The 16,189-nt window shown below is 33.7% G+C and overlaps 1 protein-coding gene and 1 long non-coding RNA gene across 2 annotated transcripts in view; both read left to right on the plus strand.

The window, feature by feature from the left end:
- LOC109860539 overlaps window positions 1-156 on the plus strand; it is a 3,153-nt gene extending 2,997 nt beyond the window's left edge. Inside the window, exon 6 of the mRNA XM_020439689.1 lies at window positions 122-156. Within this exon, the coding sequence (XP_020295278.1) occupies window positions 122-156 (35 nt within the window). The remainder of the gene's footprint in view (window positions 1-121) is intronic.
- A 3,234-nt stretch (window positions 157-3,390) lies between these two features.
- LOC109860538 overlaps window positions 3,391-16,189 on the plus strand; it is a 50,290-nt gene continuing 37,491 nt past the window's right edge. Inside the window, exon 1 of the long non-coding RNA XR_002250832.1 lies at window positions 3,391-3,531. This is a non-coding gene — a long non-coding RNA (uncharacterized LOC109860538). The remainder of the gene's footprint in view (window positions 3,532-16,189) is intronic.

A 16,189-nucleotide genomic window follows, 5' to 3' on the forward strand; every position in this document is an offset into this window, starting at 1 on the left:
TTAATTATATATTATATGTATATTACAACAATATACAATATACAATAAAAAATATAATATATTCAATATTATTTGATACACATCTATGACCCGATCTTTATTTAAGATTAATGAATTTTAGTCCAAGTCTGGGCCACTCCTGGTCAGGACTGGTAAGTAAAACTGTGTCAGCCCTGGTATTGGACCCAGACTCAAAGCCAAGTATCGGCCTGGTGTGACATTCCAAACTTTGACCACGACTGATCCAAACTTGATACCGAGTCTCCATCAAGAATAGTAAGCTTCGGGCCAAGCCTGAACCAAGTCTGGTCCAGTGGTCAATTCCTACCTGGATTTGATGTGTATCATCTCGGAAATAGATCTCTTGAAAAAGGAAGATACTGTGTCCAAGACTTTGACATTTTGCCAATTGAAATTGTGGTCCGTGTCAATTCTATGCTGTGTAACTACAGAAACATTCTTCACGCGACGATTAATTTGATTTTTGTGTTCGGAAACCCTAGTCTTAAGTTGTCTCATAGTCTGGCACGTACAGAGGAGTGCACCATATCGTTCCGCTCCAAGAGAAGTATTTCTCGGAAATTTCTCCTCCGACTGTCCCTACTACCGCGCGCCGTTTTTCTTCAATCTCGGGCCGCTGGCGGAAATCGAAAAAATACGGCGCACGGTAGTAGAAGCAACCAAAAAAGAAATTTCAGAGAAAACCTTCCCTTAGAGCGGAACGATACGGTGCACTCCTTTGTACAAAGCATCGCAATTATTACATTGCAACTTATAATGCAAAACTACGTTTTTTTGTTCAATATCTACAGGATCTTTAATATTTTTAATAAATCAATTCAATATATTGAGACTTCTATAAGCTAACATATTTCCATCTTCCGTTTTCAACGATTTTGAAATTGTGTGCGATATTTTAGTACTAAAAAGGTACAACAAAATAATTTTTAACGATTTTTGAAGTTGGTGTAAACTCCAAACTGTTTGATATTCCGTTAATTTTGTTCGCAATCAGATATTTTACCCGATCATTGATGACTTTAAAAATTATTTCCAACGGATAGTTGTTGGAGATGAGGATGTTGATTATAAATTTTATATTCTTTGCTTAAAACACAGGGTAAGACAACAACAGAGCTCTGTCATTCCGATAATAGTTCCTATTTTGTGCGAGACTGGGTGTGAGGGGTAATAACTTAAATACCTGCCCGAAAATGTGGATTTATGGTACCAATCGCACATGATTATCCCGTTATTAGACACAATCAGTTTAATGTCTAGAAAGCTCAAAGAATTTCCATCCTGCGTCTCAATCGTGAACTTCCATCCGTCATTATATCCGTTGAAATTATCCAAAAGATAATTTACATCGTTGGCGGGTGCGATTAAAATAATGTGATCTACATAACGGTAATAAAAAGCGGGTCTAAATTTTAATTTTTTCAAAACGGAAATTTCCAAATCTTGCATTACTACATCCGCGATAATAGAGGACAACGGAGAACCCATCGGTACCTTAAAGGTTTGCTTATAAACATTATTAACATACAAAGATGTTTTTTCGGGTTTGAACCGCGTTAGTGTCATTTTTATACCGACGTTTCGTGAACATTACAGCTCACTTTATCAGGATTTAAAGAGCAGTGTGATACTGCAGTATCAGGCTGCCGAAAAAACATCTTTGTATGTTAATACTACACACCGCGAAAGCATCAAATATAAACATTATTGTTGAATCAAAAATAAGTGGACAAAACGAATTCAACCGCCTTCAAACCGCTAAGTCTGCCAGTTACATTTAAAACGGGAGGACGTTTTGCGTCCTTTTGCGTAATACTGACGGTTACGTGACTGCCATTTCCGCCTCTCTTTTTCTTATACTGAATATCTATATAGCGTATCTTTTTTTGTCCATATTCTTCATGATCTTGGATAGATTATGGTTTTTTGTAAGTTTTTATTAAAACACTGAAAAAGATCCCATAGTAGATCGAAACGTTTGTTAAAACTTTTTAAAATCTTCAAATTATAAAAGAATTGTACCCGAACATCTGGTGTTAGTTTATTATTGCCATTTCCTTATCTCTTTTTGAAAAAATTTTTTTAAACCATAAAAAATATTTAATTCAACAAAACTTGGCGTAGCTGCATCATACTGCCGCACAAAGAAATAATTTCAGTATAGTTGAGGAGCAGCCACGCCAAGTTTTTTTGCAGTAAATATTTTTTATATTTTGAAAAAATTTTTTCTGTTTTTACATTTCTATGTTCTAGTAATAAATATAATCTTACTAAAGTACATAGTTGTGTAATTAGGATTAGTTATTAATAATCACGGAAAAAAAATTAAAGCGTCTTACTAGAGACACAACTATATTATTGTATATTGTTTTTCAATTCAACAATAAAACAGGTTTTAAGAGAAAAATATTTTGTAGTATATAATAACGGGAAAAAGGTAAAGCATAGTTTTACTTTTGACACAAGTACGTTATTGTAAATTGTATTTTTATTCAATATTGTGTATTGTATATTGTTTTTCAATATACTAACATACAAAAGTTTACTTGGTGCTACTTTTTGATATCAGTTCTTTTGTAAAACAGGTTTTTAAAAAAAGAATGTTTTGTATTATATAATATTTTGTACACCAGGTTTTATGGAGAAAGAACTTTTTGTATTTTGTAAAACAGATTTTAGAGAAAAAGAATTTTTTGTAGTACTAAAAATCAATTTTTAATTTATTAATTTAAATATAATACGTTTTGTGCACGTATTTGGCGCCTGTTCTTATCTTTTTTTTGAAAAAGTAGAAAATTCATAAAAACCAACTGTTGTCTGAAATATGTTTTGTATCTTTCTTAATATTTTGACAATATTTGTTTAAAAACATAAAATCGATTGTTTTTAAGAAAATCAGTATTCCCAAATCTACAATATAGCTGCAACAGAAAATTGTTTTGTCATTTACTTTATATGCAAAGTTTCATTGTTTTGTGAATTTTTAAAGTGCTGAATGCTACTTTTAAGTAATTAAAACTTACACTTATCTTTAATAGAACATAGTAATATAAAAGTAGAAGTCACTTGGATCTCTGCTCGTGAATTAAACTTTCTTTTATATTACAACAAAGTTTTTAATGAAATTCTTACATTATAGAGATAAAAACAAACGTAAAATATAAACATTGTATATTGTTTAATATTTCTTTTTGCACTCATAATAATTATGTAAAAACCATGCACTGCCAACAAAGCTCGTCGTACCAACTTGTTTCAGTCTCTTCTAATGTTAAGGAAGTCAGTTACCCCACTCTACAGTTTTAACTAGACGCTAGCTCCTCTCATGAAGCTGCAAACTATGTAGGTAGTATGCGATCAGTGTCAGACAGTCAATCAGTGCAGTTGGATGGTAGAGTTCGTCTTGTGTAGTGTTATAGCCTATTTTGTGGGCCTTGTTGCGCCAAACGAAAGAGAACGATATTTTTGGAGTGTTTTGCGCTCGAACCACATCTTCCAAGATATTTCGAGGTGAGTCGATAGAAGACGACAGAGAGGTCGAAACAAGCAACCGTCTGTTGAACATGTGTGCGCTTATACTTACATTGTCGTATTGTTAAGCTTGTATAAATATTTATTGTTTTATTAATTATATGATTTTATATAGTTTATTTATTAAAGTTAGAGCTTCCTCTTAACTACTTAATTAAACATTATAATTAAGTTTACGCTGTTTTAAAAATTACTATTATTTATTTTTATTTTTATTATTTCATAGTGTTTACAATATAAATTAGATTTAATAAGTATGTAAAAATAATAATAATGTTAACGTAAAAATAAAATCTATTATTGTTTATTGCTTTTTGTAGTATCTGATATATAGTGGCATAGACATGGTGTTGTACATTGCATAGCATTAACAAACACGGCGTGCGTGATTGTATTACAAGTAAATAATCTTTAATATTGTTTTGTTTATATTCTTAAATGTATTATATATGTTTTATACATTCTTAAATGTATCTCACTAGAGCAGCTATTACATAAATAAAAACAATGCACATTAGTGTTTTTATAAATGCTTCACTTAATTAAGCAATATAAAATCATATATGATATTATAGTAAAGTATATAAGTAAAGTTACATGTGCATATATACATATATATACATATATATACATATATACACACACAAGTTTTTATGATTTTAATATATTTATGGTATTTATATTTTGTTCTTTATATAACTTGTCAAAATTGTTACCATACATAATATAAAGAGTTCAAAAATAAACAGAAAATGCAATATACCATTTTTGTATATAAAATGTTTTTTTGTAATCTTCTGTTTTTTAACTAAAAAAATTAATAAAAGGTTTCTAACTTAAAAATTTAATATACAATTAACAAAACAAATAACAATAATAATATCAAATAACAATATAATTAACAAAACAAGTAACAAAAAATTAACATACAGTTTATGTGCTATGTGTTTAAATAATCTCTTATCGTTTTTGACCAATTACGGGTTGAATCATTTCTGGATCGATTCATGACATCAATCTGGTAAATTAATCAGTTATATTGCTTGATTTATCGAAGTAACGTAATTAATCGCTCTAGAAGCAATTCAACTAGTACTGAAAAACAATAAGAAATTATTTTAGCATAAAAACAATAAGAAATTATTTAAGTGTAATACACAAAATGCAATATGTTATTAAAGACTTAGTTCTCCAAAAACAAAAACTTTTATACAAAAATGTTAGTTTACATTGTCTATTTATTTTTTCACAAAAACTTATACTGTGCTAATACTTTTCAATGCGGGATATATAGATACACGAAAAAAAAAAGATGTTGAATCAACAATATCAGTTTAATTAAAATATATCCTGTTGATGCAATATTAATATTATTGCACTATACACAGCAGATAGTTGTTTTAAGAATTTAGACATTAAATTAATCGCATATGCAATTGAATGAACTATTTATTTTTGTGGCTGCCCGTGACGTCAACTTTAATTGAAGCAACTCTATTTTTTTTCTGTGTAGCTTCAATCAGATATTCATATATAGATAGCTTCAGATTTTATATTTTGTAGATAAAAGTATGATGTAAAAATACAAGAAAAAACAGCATTGCATATAACAACAGCTTGGTGAGACAGCCAATCAGAAAGTGTTACAGTATATAGCATAAATACCAAAATGTGATAAAAAATTAAGCAAAACAAGGATCCAGATAGTCGGTGTGTTATTTAATATTAATTGATGTGACCTATTTATTAATGTGCAAGGTTTTGTCTTAGGGATAAGTCATTATCAAGCTAACTATAAATAAACAGAGAATGTTACAATAGAATAGTAAATATGACAAAAAAAAGAAGAAATAGATTTTGTTATTTGCAACTCGAAAAAACATTTTTAAGAAAGAAGTAAAAAAACAGCATCAAATACACGCACTACTTATATGGTTTAATATACAAAACACACATCTTCTAAACGCAAATTTTTATTTTTCTAATAAAAACGTATTTCTTATATATGATTTTTTGTAGAGAGAAAAAATAACTACATTAATATATATTTACTACATTAATTACTATACACTACAAAAAATTGTTTTGTATAAAACTTATTCTACAAAAAAAGACATCAAAAAGTAGCATCAAATAAAAGTTTGTACAATGTTACATTGTCGTAAGATATAAAACAATAAATCATAAAACAATAAAAAGTATAAAATACTTGTATGTGAAAAGTATACTTTTTATACTATTACCACCGATATTTTATACATTTATCTAAATAAATCTATCTAAAATATAAATTGTCTTAAATATATTTACTATGGTATTAAGAAAAAACCTGATAAATTAAACACAGAAAGAAACTCTATACAAAAACATTCTACACAATAATTACTATCAAAACATAATACAAAAACAGAACACAAATTAAAGAATTACTATCAAACCTTAATGCCATCTAGAACAAATAGTTTGAGAAAAAAAATTTAATCACATTAAAAAATCTTATTGCAAAAGCGCTTCTTTAGAAAATTCATTGTCTAGATCAGATATGTAAATCAGGTATGTAGAAATTTCAGAATGCCGGAAGTGATGTTTTCTTCTACCTGTTAATTCCAAAATTATAACTCCTATTCGAATATTGCAAGATAATCACTTAATGTTAGTGCACTGGTGTCTATAATGATATGGCGCTTCCACAAAATACGGAAAATCTAAGTTCTTGGCCAAAGTATCTCTCTCTTTTTCGCAATAGGATTTTAATTTCCATAAAAAAACAAATAATATATCTCTATATAATGCAAACCAAAATAAATCCAAACTGAAGTTTTGAACTGAAATTCAGTTGAAATTATTATGTGTAATAAAGTACATGTTTAAGTATAAATATGTATTTTGCACAAAACAGCTAATGCATTAGTTCACATTGACCAAATACTTTTTTAATAGTTAGATGCTATATAAGCCTTATTTGTTATGTCTTTTATATGTGCATTTGTATTTATTTTCTATATACATTCGTACTTGTTTATTAAATTACTATTTTTTGTTATTAACAATTAAAGTTAAACAATTTTATACTTGATTTAATCAGTTTATCATTAGATGTATGTATCTAAGAAAACATTGTCTTATGTCTTCTCTTAAGGTAATTGTTCCCAAAAACAAGTTTTATAGGAATGTCTTGAAATTTTAACCACATGTTAATATAAGTCTTATCTATATGTGATTAAACTTTTAAAGACTTTTACCGTCTCAAATTCGAGTTACTTGCCTTCAAAGTTTCAACTTTTAATACGTAATCCCTATATCGAGACTTCTCCGAAGTGACAATTATAGCTCTATCTCCGAAAATCTTTTTAGGAATTTGTTAACAATGTAATATATAATGTTAAATATCTATAAGAATATAATTTTAAAAAAGTAGTTTATTATCTAGTTATTGAATGAGAGCAATATAAAGTTTGAAATTTAGCTGATTGTGCAAAGCATGAAAGTCGTAAGTGGGAGGATGTTGCGGAGACTTGGCAACGTCGTACGTACGCATATACAGGGTGTCCCAGAATTGGTTTAACATCTCTCGTAGGCAGATAGAAGGAATAAAACTGAGTCGAAAAGTCCTATACCATTTTGCTAGATTCGCAATAGTTACTGAGATTTTAATTAACAAAGATCCGCGAATAAGCATGCATCGGGCTGTCTTACGCGCGTAAGACAGCCCAGTGCGCTTCGCGCGCTAACGGTGTTACCCATAGCGACATATGGGAAGAGCTAATATAACAGCATATACTATAACATATACATATTAAAATGTAATTGTGCGAAGCGCGCCAGGCTGTCCTCCGCGCGTAAGACAGCCTGATGCACGCTTATTCGCGGATCTTTGTTAATTAAAATCTCAGTAACTATTGCGAATCTAGCAAAATGGTATAGGATTTTTCGACTCAGTTTTGTTTCTTCTACCTGCCTACGAGAGATGTTAAACCAATTCTGGGACACCCTGTATATGTATGTAAGTATTAGTGCATGCTTTGTGACCTCACAAATGCTCATGAACACGATGCTAACCTATACATCAAATGCAACGTTGCCGCGTCGTCACTTTCTGTCGACTAACTTCTTACTTTAAATGTACGAGAACAACTACCTTAATCTGCTAAATAATATTTTTATAAACGAATTAACTAAGATTCAAAGCTCACATATGTTTTTAAAACCAACCGCAAAATTTGACAGATAAAAGCCGATACGCTAAATGTTTTTCGGTATAAATAGATCGGGATACATATTTATATTTTTAAGAGTGTAAATTTTCTACACATGATTAATTTAATTGAAATTTTTCAATTCGTGATTTTATATAGGATGCTTGATTTGTATCACATGTATGAATATACCCATATTCTCTTATTGCTTATATTATTCACTATTATATAGAATTTGAAATTGTTCTTTTATAATCTTGTAATATTCTTACAGGTTATATTTATCACTGCACGGTGTGTATTGTGATATATAAACTTTTAAATCTATAGATATGCAGCATAAAGTAATCAAGTTTCTTGATAAAAAATTTTTCGGTTCAGAAACATTTATTGCATGCAGTGAGTCTATAGACTGTTTTCTTTTAATTTAGAGAACCATTTTCTAATTTGTGCAATAAGTTTGACGAAAAGTCGTTTAAACTATAATTGTACTATTAGATTGATAAAACAGGACGGTTCAGCATTTCTTAATGTAACCTAAGTGTTCATACAAACGTTTCAGGTTTGAGATGATTACTAGATTTGCATTATTTTCACGTACTGTAATAAACATACGGAAGAGATTATTACTCGAATAGAAATTTGTTTGGGATCTCTATTTGGAAATTAGATTTTCCAAAAATATCTTGAGTTCTTCGTGAAGATTCTATATCGGCTCGAACAGAAAGTGTAACGATTTGCAATTTAAAATCTAAAGAAAAGTTTTATCTAGAATTAAAGTAGGATTTCTTACTAAAAAAACCACTAGCACTACAAACTCAAGTTCAAGCCATGGTCTTCAAAATTCTGAACTTCTAAATCCGAAGTTCAATTTCCGATTTCTTAACACCACTAGTTTTACGAAGTAAGTCGTTAGCCTAGCGCCCATCCTCCAAATTTGGAAGAAAGATTAATTCGAGAATCCATTCGAAATTAGTTTCGGTGGCCCACAATTCACTTTGTCAATCAATTGATTAACCTAATCTAACTCGATTAAAAAGTACCGGGTTCGGAAAAAATCTTAAAGTGCTCGGATTTGAACTTGGGACCTCCATATTCGCAGCTCATGCACTCGGGCCGCGAGACTACTGGTTTCTTACTAAAATCTAATTATTTTTATCTACTTGTTTTCAAGCTATCCTACACATTTTATTTATTATATACAGGGTATCCCAGAATTGCCGTACAATCTCTCGTAGGCAGGTAGAAGGAGTAAAACTGAGTCAAAAAGTCCTGAACCATTTTTTTCTATTATTTATAATAAAGGAGTAATTATTGAGTAAATCAGACCAATCAGCGCAGACCTTTAGCCAGACGCACGTCAGTGAGCCGCGCGCCTGGTGTGTGTGAGCGCAACTATGTACGGCAATTCTGGGACACCCTGTATATAAAATATTATTTTGTTAAAAATATTGCAATGCAATGTACCTGGGTAGTATGTGGGCACTTATAACGCGTCAAAACAAACCCCCTCCACCGGACCCCCCCCCCCAACTGACGCCATTGCCCCACCAGGGTGATTTCCCCCTCTTTTTCAGTTTTGAGGGTGATTGACGACGCCCACTAGAAAGGACAGAAATGTGACATGATTTATGTCCTTATAAATTTTTTTTTTAAATTTTGTATAATTTTAAAAAATGTGTATTTGAAATTTTGTTGTTAAGGAATTTGTGTAAGAAGGGGAGGAAAGTTCGAGAATGTTTGAGTAGAAGAATGTAATTCTTTATTAAAAGAGTACATATTTATTGAAAAATCCGTTTTGAAGTAACTGGTAATAATGTTGGTGCCGCTCCGATGTTGCTTCCTCGTACGTTCAAACGTGAATGAGAGCAAGTTGGTCGGTTGAGAGAGGAAGTGTAAGAGCGAGGGTGGCGTCGGTCCCGAGAAGGAACAATCAGCGTCTGGTACAATATGGCTCCTAATGAGCGAGGTTCGGGGTAGTTGATGGAGCTGGTAGGACCCCCGAGGAAGGACCAATGAGCGTCTGGTACAATATGGCTCCCAATGAGCGAGGAGCAGAGTTGAAGGCATCTTGAGGCGAAATAGAAACCGAATAGAAGTAGGCGTCGCAAGTCTGTGACTAGAAAGTCAGGGTTCTGATGTAATATAAAAAATAAATTTATGTGTTGTTGCGGATTTTTTTCTGAACAATTTTCATCTGCGCAAACTTGTACGTGCGAGTTGACAAGTACGTGCCGATGAGCAAAAAAGAACATAATTTTTGTTTAAGACAAAAAACGGTTTATGACTCGCGACAAGGCGTCCGTTAAACCTGCATGTGCTTGTTCGTGGGGGGTTGACAAGAGCATGCTATAATTTATGACTCGCGACCTGCGCGTACTTGTTCACGCGAGAAACTTCGATAAAATTCTACAAGAATTTTCGATAAATGGATATTCAATGTAGAATAAAATGTTTATAAAAATGTGTGAGAAGTTTAGGAATAAGTTTCTTGGGAAGAATAACAGAAAACTACATAGTAAACTTATTCGACATAAACTTAGATATATTTTGAATATATAAAAGAAAATACAAGATTATAGTTGATTATTGTTTTAGTTTACAAGTACAGTATTGAATATAGCGTTCAGGAAAGCGGGTTTGTACATTGCTGGATTTCGTAGAGAATATTTTACGAAATAAACATACAATTAATTTGTCGTTGGCGTCGAAATTTCTGGAAAACAGTTGTAAAAATTGGGAAGGGCTATACCCGTGAGTCATAAAATAGAAAAACACACAGCAATAATGCTCGCACGTTTGCGAGAAATATCCTTGAAGTTGAGTCGTGTTCCATGTGTGCGTTGCGGAGTTTCTTCGAAGTCGCAGAAGGAAGCGGGAATCTGACGGCAGTATTCCATAGCTGTCGAAGTAGGTGGTGTGTCTGTTTCCATCGAGGAAGAAAGCAATCCAGTAGGTTCCTAGTTGATTGTAATTGTCTGTGTTAGCGACGATTGCTGTCCACTTCGTCCACACTCTGGGCAATGTGTCGGCTATAAACTCCCATGTGTCCAGATATTTGCAGTTGTCGCAAGACTTGCAATATTTCTTTTGTATTCATTATTTTGATACAGATAGTCGCGAGAATGAGGAATGAATTGCGTGTATTTCTCTTGTACCTCTGTTTGTACAGCGACGTTGATTAGGCAGGAGGTTTTCGACGGGCAATCGACTTCACTGTACGTATCTTCTGTTAGTAGTTCTTTCCTCTCGTCCTTTGTTTTGATGTCGGTAGATTGTATCATGCTGATCTCATTGCTGACGAAGCCACTATCGAGATGTTCTTCTTTTTCAAGTTCAACGCTGTTTAGGTTTAACCAGCGTTTTAACCGAAAAGCGCAACTAATGTCAGACGAGCGAACTCCGTGATACAAACACTGTGATATGTTTACTTCGCTTTTCGAGATGGATTTGAACGACGGAGAGAGAGCTTCCAGATTATATATGTTTTTAGACACAAGTTTTTCTAAGAAATCCATTTTTCCTTTGCCCCTGGTGTATTGGGTTGGTGGAAAAGTCCTGCGGATTTTTAGTATAAAATTTAAACACAACATTGACATTTATAAAAATGAATTTAGTCCACAATGTATTGACCGTCTTGATCTACAACTTGTTGCCAACGTAGATAACGGGAACGTATTTGGTGACTTCTCGAAGATGTCTCATGAGATATTTGAGATTGGTTTTACCGTCAAACCATTCGATACCGTGATAAATTCGTGTAAGCCAAGCGTTGCATTGTTTTGATTTTTGCGGTAATTCGGTGAACGAGAACGGAGGCATCAAGATCCAATTTCCGAAAATCGGTCGGTCTACCACGACATACGCCACTTCTTTTGGAATAAATTCATACACGACGCCGCGAAATCCTTGCATTTGTATGACCACAGCACCTTTATACTCGGACATCGTGAAAACGAAGCGAAGATATCGGAGACTAAAACGAAACTGAAATTTCTCCACAAAACGCTTGCGACAAAAGACGTAGTAGTAGAAAATAAAGGAGGGAAAAATGAAGTAGGGAAAAAATATCTTGGTTTTACGTATGTGCGGGAATATAATTATCCGTTATAATCTACAATGATTTGGCGCAAAGAATCGATTTCCAAAACACTGTCAAATTCTGCATAAACAAGGCAGTTAATAGTCGTTTCGAGAGCTTTTTCGAATCGTGCTTCAATTCGCAAACTACCGTGCTTCACGAGATTCCAATGTTCGACGCAATTGGCCGATAACTCGGGAGTGAAATCATAAGCAAAGAGTGTGTATCCGCGAGCATAAGCATCTCTGCTTATAGCATTGCCTTCGTTTAGAAAATAAATACCCGTTCCTGAGAAAAGAGTATGAAAAGCCTCGATGTAGAGAGGAGAGTCCTTTGAAAAAGAAGCTTAGGTTGTAACGGTCTAGTAAGGACTTGCATTCCATCGACGTAAAGCGACAGGAAATTTATATTAAAGTTTTTAAAATTAAACGGATTAAGTTTACTATCGCCGTTAAACGCCCTATCTTCGACAAAACCGATTATGACCCGTTTCGGCAGTTGACCGAGTATGGCGTTGTCAATTGATTCTCCTATCACTCCTCTGTGGATCGTAAACGATTAACTTCAATTTTCGTGAGAGGATACTTTGCAGTGGTTTTGCTCAGCATTTTAGCGTAAGCTAATAAAACTCCAGCGCTTAGTTTTGCTCTCTTCATGATCAAGGTGGCGTCTACAATACGAACTTTTGTCTGTGGCGTAAGTTCCATGAGACAGAAAGAATCCTTCAAGCGGATGAGTCTTAGGCGCATTTCCACGCCATTAATCAAGAATTTATCCTGATTGAAAACGTCGCAATGTAGATGTCCTATGAGATCCACAGCACGGTTATTTTTGAAATGCCGCATACGTCTCACGAGAGCAAGGTTCTCAGTTGGAGCATCGAACCCGGCATCCAACCGCCCCGAAGGATCGCTATCCCATAGACAGGTGGTGAGATGAGAGGATTTTGCCTCTGAAGAATAATTCAACAATGTCTTGAAATAGGCTCAATATGCATAACTATTGTTCGGAGACGACACAAGCTTTTGATTTAAGTACACATCGATTTGATTGAACATGGAATATAAAAAGTTATTTACAGGCCCTACTTTATGCTCTGCAACGCTAGTGGCGCTAGAAGTTGTAGCCGAAGTAGGCGGAGTAACCGCTGCTTCAACGGGAGTTTGCAATATCACGCAAAGACTGAGAAGAGTATACGCGAGATCTATGTAATCTTCACCATGTTCCGGTACGACAAACTCAACGGGGGCGTCGTCCGCAAGAGTTGACAAAGGTTTGTAATGAAGTTATTGCAAACTCTCGATACTGGTCTGAGTGGGCGGTAGAGTAAAAAGATCAAGTTTGCTTTTGAAACACTTACACGAGTGAGTATGGAGAAAAGACATTTTGCTTTGTCTACGAAAATATATCGTTCACGGTTCGTTTCTTGCTCACGCGGCGTTTGCTAGTTTTTGTCGCGCGTTTCTTTTTTTTCTTCTGAATCCCCCTACTCGTTGAGCGTTTAATTGCTCGAGGTTTTTTTTTCTCCGCACGAAAGCCGATTTCTTGCTGGTACTACTAGCTATCTGGCCCGGGCGTTTCTTTGCAAGGGGTACATATCCCGACCCTCGCATAAAAGCTAGTTATTTTTTCTTTTGCTTGTTGTTTGAAATTGTCACGTGATTCTTTGAAACGACTGTTAACTGCTTCTTTTAGTGGAATATTGTTATCCCTTACATCGTCTATTATTCTCACACCGGCGCGTAGAACTTTTTTTCCGATCGCGCGCGCTCCGCTAGCCAGGTAGGGAAGCACTCTTCTGAACAATGCGCCGAGAAAGCTTTCGATACCGTGACCACGGTGATACGTCGATCCCGTGAAAACTCTTAGAATGCCGCTCCCGCTCTGCATCTCGTAATATTCCATATAATGAGCCATATTATCTCTACTCGAATATGCGTCTAAAGTGTAACGTTACCGTCAACGTGACAAATTCGAATGGAATAAAGTTACCAAACTGATCTCTTATATCTATTTCTATCACAAATTTGTTTTACGAAGCAGAATATATATATAATTTCCAGACGAGTAATGTTTTACCTGATTAAAACCGTACTTATTCGTAGTAGTATTGGTAACTATTCGAAGAAACGGTGTTAGCGCATCTCCGGTTATGTATGACTCGCAAATGTCGCAATAAACAAATAACTTGTTGGGAATAGTACGGGCCAAGCTGATTGGTTCAAAACTATTGACATGGGCAATCCTGTCTACTACAAAAGGTGTAGTAACAGAGGATGTTTCAAATCCGAGTATACGACGCAATTTATCGCTAAGCTTTACACTATAAATTTGATTGCATTTGTCTTCTTTACATGTAAGCGATATAGAAACTTTATTACCATATAGTGGATTTAGTGACCATGTAATATGTGATTTTTTTCGAGAGCACAAATGATTTAGAGCTTCTATAAAATCAGCTTCTGAAGAATAAATTCCTGATGATATTGGAATGTTAACTGACAAAATATTTCCGTTAAGAAAGGTATTCGCGAGCGTTATCAAAGCTTTATCCTCGCGTAAATGTAAAAAACTAGAAGAAAACTGCATCTCGATGAGAGCAACTTCCTATTTTCCCTGCAAATTTATACGGTGAGGTAATTCCGTAGTAAAACACTAAGTGGTGTTGTGCGGGAAGTAAAGCATACTGTTATTGCTTAGGAGAACTACGAAAAAGTGTTCCTCTATTGTCATCATCATTGTCGCTATCATTGTCGTCGCTTTGTGAAAACGTAATTAAACTCAAAGCCGGAATTCACGAATCAAATTTAGACGGATAATCCTGCCAACTGACTAGCAGTTGCTTATTTTGTTCCTGACCTTCGCTCTTTATCACCCGATCAACGATGAAAGTTTCTTCTTGTAGATTGTTAACAACAGGAGACAGTTCTTGCTCGTAGAAAATTCCGTCTATAACCTCATCCGCTAAATTATTCAGTTTGTAAACGCGCGGATTTCGCCACTCAAGAACACGATAAATTCGAAATATTTCTTCGCTCCACTTGACCTCGTATCCCTTCTCAAAGGCGGATTTCGCTCTACTGACACGTACGAGATCGCCAACGGAGTATTTAGCTCAGGTGATTCACACTCGCCGTATTTTTTGGCTCCGGAAGTTTTAGTAGTTTATTTCGGAGATTGCCTGGGCCAAGCGGCAGCACAGTCGGTTCCTGTCTCTTCCTTTCTTCTCTCCTTACTTAAAAGTCGCTGAGTGCCATTAAGATGCATGAAAGTGCATAAAAGTGCATTAAAATACTGTAATATGTGGATACTGTTACGTATCGCTATATTTTTGCTTTGTTTTTTATTGTGTATTGTGCAGTATATTGTGCTAAAATTTATTATTTAATCAATTTTATAAATGTTGTATTGTGGTGATTACTAGTGATTGTGGAGACTTTATCGTGATTGTTGATAGTTTTTATTTAATATAATTTCTTTGCGTTATTTAGGGTATTATTTAGTTATTATTTATAATTTATATTAATTTAAATTAATTAGTATAGTATATTAGTATATTGATTATTAAATCTAGACTATTAGTGGTAATATTAGTAGTATAATATTTAGTAGTAATTAGTCTTAGTAGTTATTAATATTAATATTAATTATTTTTTAAGGCGTACTATAAGCATTTTAGGACAATAGATTGTAAATGCTGTGTGCCCAATTGCACATCCAATAAACAAATTTCACAACAAAAATTTCCAAAGGATGTGCAACAGACAGAAATGTGGATAACATCGATAAAAAGAACAGATATACTTGGTAAGAATATACATATCTCTATACTTTCTTGCTTACTTCGTTCTCTATCTCTTTCTCTCTCTCAGAGAGAGAGAGAGAGAGAGAGAGAGAGAGAGAGAGAGAGAGAGAGAGAGAGAGAGAGAGAGAGAACAAAGTAAGCAAGAAAGTATAGAGATATATATATTCTTACTAATCATATCTGTTCTTTTTATCGCTGTTACCCACATTTCTGTCTGTTGCACATCCTTTGGAAATTTTTGTTGTGAAATTTCTTTATTGGATGTGCAATTGGGCACGCAGCATTTACGATCCATTGTCCTAAAATGCTTAATACGACTTAAAAAATAATTAATATTAATATTAATAACTACTAAGACTAATTATTACTAAATATTATACTACTAATATTACTACTAATAGTCTAGATTTAATAACACAGCCACACAAAAAAAAAAATTTCTTTGGCCTGGGGATCAGACCATGTTTATTATATGTTTTTGGGGTCGCTGAATCCGAATCCGAGGTCCATTAAACCCCATCGGGTCGGAGTTCCGCCATAACCTCAAAAAACACC

This window comes from Pseudomyrmex gracilis, unplaced genomic scaffold (genome assembly GCF_002006095.1).
Source record: "Pseudomyrmex gracilis isolate BER0280 unplaced genomic scaffold, ASM200609v1 scaffold_406, whole genome shotgun sequence".
Lineage (NCBI taxonomy): Eukaryota > Metazoa > Arthropoda > Insecta > Hymenoptera > Formicidae > Pseudomyrmex > Pseudomyrmex gracilis.